Below are 13,027 nucleotides of genomic sequence, written 5' to 3'. Positions count from 1 at the left end.
GTCAATCGGTAGCCTGTTTAGATCATTCAAAAGCTATCAGTGATTAACTTCCCTGTTTCCGTTTCAGTTATTTTTAGCACACTGGTTTCAGCTGGAGCACAGTGCGTTCTCTTTTCAAAGGCATTTTCTCTGCATCTGGGTTAAGAGCTTGTAAACTCAGGATAGAGACTTCATCCCATTGCTAAAGACTGGCAGAGAAGGTTGCTGCAGTAACTAAACATGGGCGTTTCATTTATATCCTATTTCTTATTGCTGGAAGGGTTACACACAGAAGTATTATTATTATTATTATTATTAGTTTATTTAGCAGACGCCTTTATCCAAGGCGACTTACAGAGGCTAGGGTGTGTGAACTATGCATCAGCTGCAGAGTCACTTACAATTACGTCTCACCCGAAAGACGGAGCACAAGGAGGTTAAGTGACTTGCTCAGAGACATACAATGAGTCAGTGGCTGAGGTGGGATTTGAACCAGGGACCTGCTGGTTACAAGCCCATTTCTTTAACCACTGGACCACACAGCCTAAGTGCTCTTAGTATTGCATCTCCTACCAGTTTAATATCCTATTGGCTGTGTGCTGTTTTGTTCTTTTGTCTCTGCTTAGATCACTATTTACCAGGCTTACTTAACTACCCTACAAACATGTGTTTTTTCGAGCACTGGGTCTGCTTCTGAAAGCTGAATTTCTGAAGTCAGGTGGTTTGGAAAATGACCACTAGCAGTGTGCAGCTACTCACCGAAGTGTCCTCTGAACAGGAAGCGATGATGTTGTCGATGAAGGGGTTCCACTTGATGTCCAGGACGTTCCCCTGATGCCCGCACACTTTCGGGTAATGAGGGTCAATCCGTCCAGTCTGAGAGAAACACAGAAAAACCAGCTCAGCGTCACGCAGCTCAGAGTGTGTCGACAGCGCACATCAACACCCAGGTTTTTCAATCTATATTTACATGGCTCACAGCAGCAGACTGAACCTTACTGATGTCTCACCAAGAGCCTTATTCAGAAAGAACACTCAAGGGTTCATGATCACTTAAGTGTGCTTTCTCACTGGTTGCTTCTGAATATGTGGCCTGCTTGTGATACTCCAGTATTGAGTTAATATTGATTTCAATCAGCCCTAATAAGTCTTTGTGTCAGCTCAGCTCATCCAAAGCTTCTGCTTCTATTCTAGGGCTTATAAAGGTAAATATTACCACAGTTCTTACAATTATAGCACACTTCAGTTATAACAAATGATACTGTACCACAGCCAGTAATACCACAAATCATTCACTACAAATAAAATGTGGGAAACAATGTGGAAATGTTCAATAATGTTGGGGAAGGAAACACTGAGATAATAAAAGGAACTCTAGGAAATAGAGCCATGATTAACCACAGTGAGGAGCAGTGTTATCTTCTGTCGGTCAGTCACGCAAACTAGGTCATGATCGGATGAATATTTGATAGCAATTCATCTACTGGCCTCGAGTGTAGCCCTGCTGTCTACATTAACTGTCTGTTAGAAACCTTCCACAGCACACTGCTGTCAGCGCAAGCACAGCAAAGATCATCCTCTGTGCTTCTGTCCGACTGTTAGCCTACTTCGATTCTCCTTTCTAATATCGTGATTGCTGCACAAGAAAGCTGTCTGTAATTGAACAGGTCAGCACTGTAATATTGATTTTTTAATGGTGAGCTATCTGTTTATATCCACCAGGTTTAATATTCCCCATTTAAAAGCACTAAAGAGGATTTTCTGCTTCTAAAATATAAATAATGTACAAGCTCACAACATCTACTCAGGGACAGAAGTGAGTTTCATAGATTCTTGCTGCTGCATTACATTGCTGTATAGTATTTTGTAGTGGTAATTATTTTAGACTGATAGACTGCAGTGGGCCCGAGATGAATGCCAAGCCCACTGAGTAATTGTGCAGGTTGATAAATTAGTTCTTGACAAGTGAGTTTTATCAATTCCTTTTCTTCTTCATTAAGTATCTCTAGTGATTGACGAGTTTCCTGTTGGATCCTGGTTCTCCTTGGATATAGAGCTGTTTTCTGTTTTTGAATTCTCACTCTGTAGACAGATAGATACTTTTGGGAACATGTTCTGTGCCTCCTCCCTGGTAAAGTCCCAGGTCCCAGGCCCAGTCTGTGCTGTCTCTATCTGTACAGCCTTGATCTACCTCTGATTAAAAACACAATCATCGTACATCGACTGCAGGTGTGAGGAGCCACAGGAGGACTCTCAGCATCCCCACAGGATATCGCCGTAGCAACCAGTTCGTTAACAGTCTGCCACTCTACAGAGAAGGTTTGAATTGCAATCTGAAGTGAAGTGCTTCGGGAGAAGGGTGGCACAAACGCTATCAAAGATATTGAGGCAGAAACCTGTGATACCAGGAACTCCCCAAGATCTGCAGGTACAACGGTAATGCACAGCATAGAAGGCATTCGGACGAACTAGAGGTCCACATCAAGACCAGTTCGGGTTCAAACGAGAACCAATTAGCCCTTGTCTGCAACATTGCATGGTGCAACTTTACAGCATCAAATGGGCAATGACAGGCACTTAAAGGAATAAACACTGCTACTGTAAATGGACTGTTTAAAGTGCCAGTTACTGTAGCATTTCAGTTTACAGTTTAGTATCAGAGCAGCTCCCTGAAGTGTTTTCAGAAATACACACAGAGCCCGCGGAGTCCCTGCTCAACCTTTCCTCTGTGTGAAGAGGGAGCGATCGGGAGCTTGTTTTGCTTCCATCCCAAGAGGAGGTAAAGCAGGGATTACACTCGAGATAACCTCCAATCTCCAACCCCATTTACAAGTTATACAGTAGGGGACAGCAAGGTTCACACGATCTAACATCCACGCAACAGCATAGCAATACTGCAGCAGTGACCATAAGAAAAAACTGAAACAGCGACATTGCTTCTTCCTCAGTCTCCCTAAATCTGAGAATGTGCCTCATTGTTTTTTAAAAACACATTTTCACAATTGAAGCATTTAGATGAATAATCATACTGTATATGTGCATTCCAAGTATTTTTGAGATATTAATTTCATTTAAAAAATGTAATTGCTTGAAACAATGTAGTGTTGTGTCAGATACGCACATGAGTACAGGCATTGCCCCAGTATGTTTTTTGGTCTCAATGATTCAGCCGCAGTGTATACAGACAGATACTGTGTAAGCACACAATCCGTGTCTATTCAGGAGCCTGTGTCTGTTAGAGAAAGCGGATAGGGAATGGCTTCAAGCTAAAGCAGACAGCTCCGATAGACTCATTTCCTCCAAGGATGCATCGCAGCTTCTTGCTGGAGGACAGGAATAGACTCTTAGTAATGCATGTGTGAGAAGCAGCCTGTCCTGGGGAATGGATCCTGTGTCCAGCATTCATATTAAACATTAACAGGAAGGCTTGTTTTTATTTTTTAATGATTTTTGTATTTGTTTTTGTGTCTGTGCCTATGTTCTGGTGATTATGATATGCACGTTGGACTTACTAAGTCTTTACAGTTACTGTCTGCAATTTGATAAATAGACATCGTGCCTAGGGTAGTGTGTTGGGTAGATGAGCCCACACACTGGCTGCCTGGTCATTTAAATATATTAGCAGCCTGCAGTCCTCTTTGCTGTTTCACATACATCCCCTAGAGGGAGCTACATGCCACACACAGCACTCAACTTTTAGATTTGGATAAACAGCACAAACAAAACAAATAGTCCAGCGGCTGTATAAACAAAACAAATCAATAAACAATGCATTATATTTTCATCAGATAGATATTTTTAAGGCTGCATATTTTTATGTTGACTGGTTGTTTTTGATTGATACAACAGATTTTCAGGGATGGAAATAAGACTTCTATTGCATAGCAGCTTCACCCATTCCAGGTTTTACCACAAGCTTGTTTAACTGCATGGTGTCTAGGTAACAAGCTCAGGTGTGTCTTATTAAACTCATAGTAAAAACCAGGAATGGATCCAAGTGTTGTGTAATATTTCCAGCCCTGGTTTGTATTATACTTCATTAGAAGAGTCCACCGCAGTACGATGTAGACTCTATAGACATGCTAGCTTCTGGGTGACGACAATAGCGTTACAGTATAACCCACGCCAAGAGGAACCAAACTGGCTCTCAAGTCATCTGTTTTGAAAATCAGATGCTTCTTGTTGGACACAATACCATATACCATATAGGATAAACTAACATGAGAGTCCATTCTTGAATGAGAGAATAGACACCTACTGTCCACAAGATACGTTTACTATACGGTGTTATTTTTTGTATTCATTTATGTGAAAAGAACAACAGTGCATTTGAAACATATGTTCTTGCTCCTATCCAAGGTCTTGAGTCACTCACATGGAATGCTGTGAAATCAATTGGATGATATTATATAATTTGACAACAGCCCCAGAGACATTAACCTAACACTGCCAGAGCGGTTAGGGGCAGTGGAGAAGCAGTGAGCAGAGACAGACATGACTGTTATTAATCCCATAATCATTCAATATGATTACACTTGCAGAGTGAGGATGCCGCTGGATTGGAGAAGGACGTCCTGAGAGTGTCTGGCACCCTGTCACTCACTGCCCTTACCGTGGTCACGCGAGCCCCTTATGCAATGCTCAGAGGCAGGGAGCTGAAGGATGTATCGGTGGAATTGTTGTCCATGCACAGAGAGTGTTGGATCCTATGCCACTGAAGGGAGCAGGGGTCATTCCTTATTGCAGAATAGAATTCGTGATTTTCTGGTCTCAACCGAGCATGTGTGTCGTATTTAATGTTTGTTTGTTCTGTTTTTTTGTTTTTGTTTTACTTTTTAAAATAACTTATTCAAATGCAATTTAGACAGACAGACAAATAAAACTAGACTAGATTAATATGATTATGTATTATGTAGCGGGGTATTTTAAAACTACGATGGCTGGTGGTTGCATTTACTACTAGACATTGTGGTAGGTTTTCTATCAATTTCTGGATCTGGCTGTAAGTTGGATGAAGAGAGAAAATGCTGATGCTGCATTAGTTTGGTGGGAATGCCAGTATGCCCAGTCCTAGGAATGTGAAATAGATTGTAGAAATGTTCTATGGACTGCACTGTGGCACAAGGACAAGCACTGGAGTACATGACCTTAAAGCTGCCGGGCTCTCTGTCAAAAGCAGAGGAGTGCTTACACAGATTAGCATCTGCAAACATTCATTCATTCAAAATTATTTACAAATGGATTTATCATTCATAGAAACAAAAAGGATGTTTAAAAAAGCACAATTTTTCAGAAATGCTTAACGTTGGGTAGGGTAGGGTAGGGTAGGGTAGGGTAGGATAATCACTCTATAAGCATGACAGCCATTACAGATACGTTTCAGGCTGGATTTTAATTATCGTGACGATGTGAAACAGACTCAGCAGACATTACATTCTGTCCTGCTATTTCACATTGGCCGCTTGTGAAATGAATCCATCTTATCTCACTCCCTAGCAATGCCATTTGGCAACATAAAATGACCCATTTCTGGTGTCTCTTTGAGGGACCATATGGCCTGTGGAAAATGAGAAGCCCTGAATCTAACAGTCTGTATCTTAGAATCATTCCTTCATACATTCAGAGGTTAGAGCTGTTAACACGAGATTGCTCTGAAGAATTACTAGTAGCTGCTGAATCTGAGGATTTGCAACAAATATAATGACAGTATTTCTGTTTTTGCCAGGATCTTTTACATTATTTCACTAGCACACAGTCTAGTGTCAATACATACGGTGATGCTTACACATGCAGCCATGCTCGGGTCACACGTCATACCGAGTCAGAGAACAATGTACAGTCAAACAACACAAACTTCTCAGGGAAACATGAGGCAAAATCCTTGTTTTTACACATTCCTTCAACTACCCTCAAAATACTATTTTGTATCTGACTGTCTTTAGATTACAATATACATTCGATTTTAGTTTGGCTTGCTAGTCATCGAAATTCTTAGTTTAAAAAAAAAATTAAAAAATTAAAAAACCCCTGCAGACCAAGGGTAAAATAAAAGGAAAGAGCACTTAACTCAGTTGCTGTTTACTCAACTCAATTCAGCAGCCAGCGAATCTGTAATAAAGTGTGTCAGCTTTGTGACAGCAGCATTTCTTTTTGTTATTGTTGTTGTCTATTTACTGCTAAATGTAGTTCATTAAATTACACACATGACTAACTGGGCCATGAAGTAATTTAGAACAGAAACTGCATTGAGCAGACGTGAGAGGGCCAGTTAGGTGAGTTTCGACAGCTTGTACGCCAGACGATGGTCTTGCGTTCTTCCTTGAAGCAAAAGGAATCCGCCTGTAAGAACCTCCTACTGTGTCAACTCCCTATTTTTGCTCCACTATTTATTCCACTTTGCCAGCACTCATCCTGTCAGGCTTCACTGGTATAGAAACATTTACTGACGTATTCTTGGAAAAGCACAGGTGTGTGGTGAAGCAAAGCAAAACAGACAAGACAGAAATAAAAACATTTCACATTTGTGTGGATTCATCGCGCGGGGGTCCTCAGTCAGCATGTCTAACATCAGGGGGGCTAGAGTCAAGAAAGTGTGCGAAGCCCTGGTATAGGTGGCAGGAAAATACAGAGATGGCATTTTCTCATATTCTAATCCCCCTCACTGATACAGTCACAAGACAGTACAAGGGTACCTCAAAGGCAGAGCTAGTGTTACATGACATGGGGTTAGGGTTAGAAACTAACATGTAGAATTAAACATTTATTTCCATGCAATCATTTAGTTATTAGCAGCACAGTGCAAAGACGAGACAAATGGAGTAATCATTTACAAATGAAGGGAGCTATCTGGTCCTACTGATCCACAAAGAAGACTGCATTCTAATAGTTGATAACATTTCTTTTTTAAAAGATGGTTGAAAAGTTGGAAAGGCATACATTTTGAACTTGCTAAAATACAGTTCAGAAACGAAGCGGCGCTTGCTAACTGATGATCCAGCTTCTGACGCAGGGCTAGCTGAATCTGGCTACACGGTGACTGTGAGTTGCAGGGTATTGAACAGCAGAGCGTGCTGTGGTGTCATTGATGGGAAGGGCTCAGCAGTGTGCACAGCCTCTCCCCAGGACCTGGCTTCAGTGTCATTGTTTAATATTGCATGTACTACAGGACTCAGAGCACACAGCACTCCCAGTGAAGCACTCCACTTTTCCACCAGTTCCAGCTCATTCTGTTCCTGTTTGCTTATATGATTAATGAATGTTGGAACACATTGTGTACAATCGCCCTTTACAATAACCCTAAAGGCTGGTGGCAGCTTGCCTCAAAGTCCCTACCTGGTATTGTGGGATTATTGATTTTCATTGCAAACTAAATGTAGGCACACTAGTAAACGGTGGCGCTCCCTTCCTTTTGTGTCGTGTTCAGTTTTAAGGAAGTTATATTAAATAAAAGATGATCTGACCATATGTATGAACTTCTGAATTTGGAATGACAATCCGCTTCACTGACTGAGCTGCATACATCCCACTGTATAAACCTGAAACTCGTATTGGTTTCTGCAGTGTGGCCAGTGGATTTAAGCTGATACCAGCACAGGTGCAATTTGCAGTATTACACCCCCAGATTAATGTGCACTGCTCTCTGGTAATAGCAAAACCTGGGCTGCATTTCAAAAGCCCTGCAAGGATAATAGAATGTACTGCCAGCAGCAATTTACAAGCAATCAGATACTGTCGGTCTCCCTGAAAGACACAGCTGGTTAACCTTCACTTTGAATATTGCTCAGATTCCCTCAGACTTTCTGACCGGCATTAGGACAAGTCCATTGGAAATCACATGCATAGCAGCACAATGGGGTCTATTCAACTGATCTAAACAGTGGCTGGTTTTCTCAAAGTCACCTTCTTTTAATGATCTTCATGTTTAGATCAAATGAAAGGGTCCCAAATGCATGCACCAGATCCTTATACAGTTATAGACTTGGTAAACACTGCAGTGCAAAGCTGCGATTTCCCATACATTTTGGCTAGATCAGACTTTGTTTTTTTTTTTAAAGACCCTGTTTAAAAAAGTTGAATGTTTTTAGCATGATGTGTGCTTGTGAAGCAGCACCCCACATGCATGTTTAAAGAAGGTGCAGTAGGGGTTTAAAAGCTCATATGATAACTGTCCGAGCTGGACTTTGCTGAAGTATGAGAGTGAAGGGTGTTCTGATTACCCTATTGGCGCTTCCATTTTATTTGATTTCTTCTGAACTGAAACTCGCATCTGCTTTGGCAAGGGGGTGTGAGTTTTATAACCAACTATTTTCCCAGCATTTCTTTTATCTCCCATCCAAAAATTAACTGAGTCCAAGAACCGTCCTACAAAACACATCAAGAGATGTGCATGAAGCCGTAATACTGTGACTAAACTAATCCCCCTTTAAGGTGCCACAGCTTACCACTTACCTGTCGGTGACAGTCGGATCTGAACTGCCTGCACACCACTAAGGAAACCACCAATCACCAAGTGGGTGCAGTGTATCGTCTTGATTACCACTTATCTAAACTAAGATCACAATTCAACAGAGTTGCTTCTCCGCAGTTCTCATTGTAAACGATACCACCCCCCACAGTAGGCCCAGAATTAGTTACCAAGAGGTTGGTCTTTTCCCAGTAACTCACTGAAAAAAGCTATTTGCTTTTCTTTTCTTTTTTTTCTCTCAAGGATTTCGACTAGAAGAATATTACTGTTCAAGCCCTGCTCTGTGTGCCCTTTTGTGCCAGCAGAAGCAGCAGCAGCAGCAGCAGCAGCAGAGCGGCTGGTCAGTTGCTAGGGGATGATGAATTCTTACTTGTTCCACTGGGATGACTAGAAAGGAGCCTCCGCCAGCGCTCTCCGTTACTATGGCGAGGAACTTGGCATTGACGGCGCAGAAGTGGTTGTCGTGGACGTTCTTGGTGATGGGTATGCCTTCGAAGCAGTGCTCCCTGTTGGCCACTTTCCCATAGACGTTTCGAAACTTGGAGCTTCGGTACTGCGGACACCATGACATCTGTCAAGCAAAACACACATGAGACAGAACACTTTAAATAGGATACCCCCAATGAAAAGGTCACTCACTCTCACTTCAAGACAATCAATCCATCCTGTTTCATTTACATAAACTAGCCTCTGATGATGACATCAATGTGACTTTTCAAATACGACAGCAATAACTACAGATTCTTTGTTCATCTCTCTCTCTCTCTCTCTCTCTCTCTCTCTCTCTCTCGGTAGTTGGTTATTATTAGATTTCAAATGGTCATTTGTGATAGAATGATATGGAGCAATATTTTTGAGGGTGGAGAAGTGCAATTGGCCCATTGATTCTTTCAGTACTCATGGCATGAGTAGCATACATACTATGGATATACACAATGCAGACTCAGACAGATATTGGATTGGAGTTAACTGTCTGTGTCTGGTACAGCCAGGGACCTGTAACTTCCAAATGCTCAATCAGAATTCTAATGCAAAACTATAAGAAAAGGAGTCAAGCAGACGCGCGTTTCGGATAGCAGCGCCTTCTCCAGTGTACAGCGGAGCGCAACAAAGTGACAGACCACTCAAGAGGCCAGCCTCTAGAGCACATCTGGAGTCTGAACCACAGTCATGGTTTCCTGACAAAGCGCAGTCCACTAAACTCTCACTCAACTTCCCTGGGTTGGTCTTGTGGTCAGCTCCCATTCTTTCTGCCATGAGAAAGAAATCTTGAAACCGCAACAGGAAATCCATTTCATCCAGCCCCCGGTGTGTCACACTGTACACACAAGCCACATGCTCACCGGTTGCGACTCACTGACGTTGCTGTGGCTAGCACCAGGTCGAATGTTATTCATCTACAACTTCAATACCAGCAATCCCAGTTAAAAAAAAAACTCAGAAGAACATGTGGCTTAGATTATATTAAGATTTACGTTTGTTGATTCACTTACAGTTCAATACATCTCAAACAACCTGGTGCTTGGTTTACTATTTTTAGGGATGGAAATAACAACTCCAGATGCATTGTTTATTAGACATGCCTGGCTTACCTGTTGAGAGTGGCTAATGATTGGTGGGGTTGAAATCTGAATCTTGAAATAAAATGCTGGTCGGTCTAATGAGAAACTCATCCAGGTGACCACATCTACCGCAGTCCACAATGACATCATAAATCTCAGTGACTGTTCCTCCACACTGATACTCACTGAAAGAGTCTGTCCAACAACACAGCACTTAGAAAAACATCCCTCTCAGTCCAGCAGTCCTCCCTGAGCTGCTCATGCCCACCCTCGGCTGCTAGTGAGCTATTGTATCTAAAAAATACAGTAAGGAAATGTGACCGCTCAACAAAAGCTTCCGGGTAAGCGTTTTTCAGGGCTTGCACTAGCTGTTCATGTTGGTTTTAAGCATCCTTTATCCCGTGCTCTCTTTCGAAAGCTCTTGTATTTGTTGTTGAATGTCTGGAGCTGTGAGTGCTGTTTTATGTGCACTGGAAAGCTGTGCAGGTTGACAATGTATATTTTGAGTTGGCCGGATCAAATACCTGTTATGGAATGGCCCTACAGGACCAGAAATGAATGCAAAAGTTTCAAAATTGTGCCTGATTAGACCCTGTCTAACGAAATCAAGTGATGCAATTTATTCCATATACTCCTGCCTAAAAAAAGAAAAGAAAATAAAATAATTACCAATTTTTTCTTTAATGTTGTATGTTTTGGCCTGCCTTAACTAGACCAAGGTTATTATTTTACCCTGATTCCACCGTCTCCACCCCAAACAGCCTCCCCATTCTCCCTGGAGAGCACGGCCTGGCTCTCTGCTGTTGACACAGCTCCCATGGCAGGTGAGGTCACAGGAACCCCCAGCTCCCAGCATATATTACACATTGCCCTGCCAGACGACTGCTTGGCAACAACACGGTGCAGCAGTCCAGCGAGCCAGAACACTACAGAACAAGAAGAAGAAGAAGAAGAAGAAGAAGAAGAAGAAGAAGAAGAAGAAGAAGAAGAAGAAGAAGATGACTCTGGTGGTGAGTCATATCCTTGAAGACAATGACCAGAGATATCAGTGTTACCCATATCAGATAATCTTACTGGACTCTAACTGCCCTTCTAATATAGCACAGCAAATTAAAATCCACAATGCAAACAACAGTTACAGCACTGAATAAAACAGCATGAAAGTTTGTGTCCACAGTGTGTGAAATGGTGCATGCTTTGGATCCAATTCAACTTTTAAGCTGAAGGGGCATTGTCTTATTAACTCTGTCTGTGTGTAGTAAAACGGTGCTTACCTTGATTCAATCTGAAGTTTAGATTTGGGGGATAACTGACTGTTCTGGGTTACTCTGTAGCATGAATCAAGCCATGCATTTTATGTGTACTCTGATGTAGGCACAATTGTAACTTAGAATCCCTGATTGTACTGAATCCACCATTGGAAAAGCGCTGCAGTCAGACACACCTCTATGCAGTCTCTCATATAGTAACACTAAGTTTAGAAAGGATTTGTATTTTAAAAAGCCAAATGCATATTTAAAGCTGTACGTAAAACATTATAGCCCCGGGCTATTTACAACACAAGACATTTCATTGCAGTCATAAGCATTTGCTTTCCATGTGCAATTCGAATGAGAAACTGAAAATATTTTTCAATGCAGAATGATTTTTTTTTTATATATAAAATGATTATTTCCTTGTTTTGGGGAATACTAGCTACCCCAGTTTCATGAACTATTTTCTACTTCCACATCAAGTGCTTCTAATTCTTTAAAGATCCAACAGCAGTGAGGTCTTCCTGAAAGGAAAGTTGCTTGCAATGACAGATCTTTGCGTTTTCTTTCGAAAGCCCTACCAGCGCAACTTTCTGCTTACCTTTCAGCAGTGCGGAGCGCAGCCACACTCCTCTCTCATTACAGATGTTTCCCAGGAACTAAATCATCTCCCTCTGGAGCCCTGTGGTACCAGCCCTTCCCCTCCAGACACTCGGATATCTCCCTCCCTCGGCACAGATACAGCTTTGTTCCTGCTGCAGCAACTGCGTCTGGTCTGCACTCCTGACAGCTGAAATGATCTGCTCCTGAACTCCTGGTCATGCCAGAGACCAGCCACTGCTCTCATTGGCTGGAGCACAGAACCAGAACTTGAGTCAGCTGACTTTCTTGGAATGCAAACAAAGCAAAATCCTACTTTTCATACATCAGTTTGCATTATTATTATTATTATTATTATTATTATTATTATTATTATTATTATTAATAATAATAATAATAATAATAATAATAATAATAATAATAATAATAATAATAATAATAATATGTAATGTTTCCCCTCAGATGTTAAGTTGGCAAAACTTTTGTTTTGACAGATTGAAATGTATTATCTTTATGATTTATTTCCTTTTCAAAACTAGAGTCAACTCAACACAGTACTTTTAATCTGCATTCCTTTGTACCCTATTATAGGTTTAACTACCAGAAGTCAAATACAATGAGACACAGCAGCATCAACAGTTGCTGGTTCTATACACTGAGGAAGCCCCCAAAACAGCATGTGGACCTACATTTCACCTACACTTTAGACATGAAGTAGATATTGTGATTGATTACTATCTGCAATACTAATACAATCTCCCATAGGGACAGTGAGAACAGATACAGTACATTATCAGCTGACAATGGCACCCAAACAGATATATATTGATTGAATGCATTATACTGTAGTCATTGTAGTTTATTAATGTTAAATTTACACAGTATAAAAAAGGAAAGGAGGAATCCATTTTCCACTTTCATGTGATCCTGCATTGATCAGCATGATGACTAGCAAACTTGAATACCCGTGCTTGCTTCCATGTATTTATTCATAGCAGAATTCCAGTTAGTTCCACAGAGTTTCCTGTGCCTCTGCCTCCACTGCACCACAGAAAAGCTTGCATACAGAACCAGGCCTTTCTGAAACCTGCAGCACTCCGTACTATCTTTGGAGCTCTCTAAATAAAACATTTTTTAGAGCATGCAAAAGAGCAAACCCGTGGTTTCAA

At 41.4% G+C, this 13,027-nt stretch overlaps 1 protein-coding gene across 2 annotated transcripts in view; it reads right to left on the bottom strand.

The window, feature by feature from the left end:
* Nucleotides 1-13,027, bottom strand: part of LOC117429049 (coronin-2B) — a 43,891-nt gene that overhangs the window by 10,355 nt on the left and 20,509 nt on the right. The window contains exons 1-3 of one of the 2 annotated variants that reach the window (XM_058999072.1): nt 11,860-12,041; nt 8,814-9,014; nt 739-855 (exon numbers count right to left, since the gene is read on the bottom strand). In XM_058999072.1, the coding sequence (XP_058855055.1) occupies nt 739-855; nt 8,814-9,014 (318 nt within the window). In that variant the 5' untranslated portion in view covers nt 11,860-12,041. Of the gene's footprint in view, nt 1-738; nt 856-8,813; nt 9,015-11,859; nt 12,042-13,027 lie in introns of those variants that run through there. The other variant, XM_058999071.1, reaches the window with a different exon arrangement.

Source organism: Acipenser ruthenus, chromosome 24, assembly GCF_902713425.1.
Source record: "Acipenser ruthenus chromosome 24, fAciRut3.2 maternal haplotype, whole genome shotgun sequence".
Classification (NCBI taxonomy): domain Eukaryota; kingdom Metazoa; phylum Chordata; class Actinopteri; order Acipenseriformes; family Acipenseridae; genus Acipenser; species Acipenser ruthenus.
This window is presented reverse-complemented; position numbering and strand designations above follow the sequence as displayed.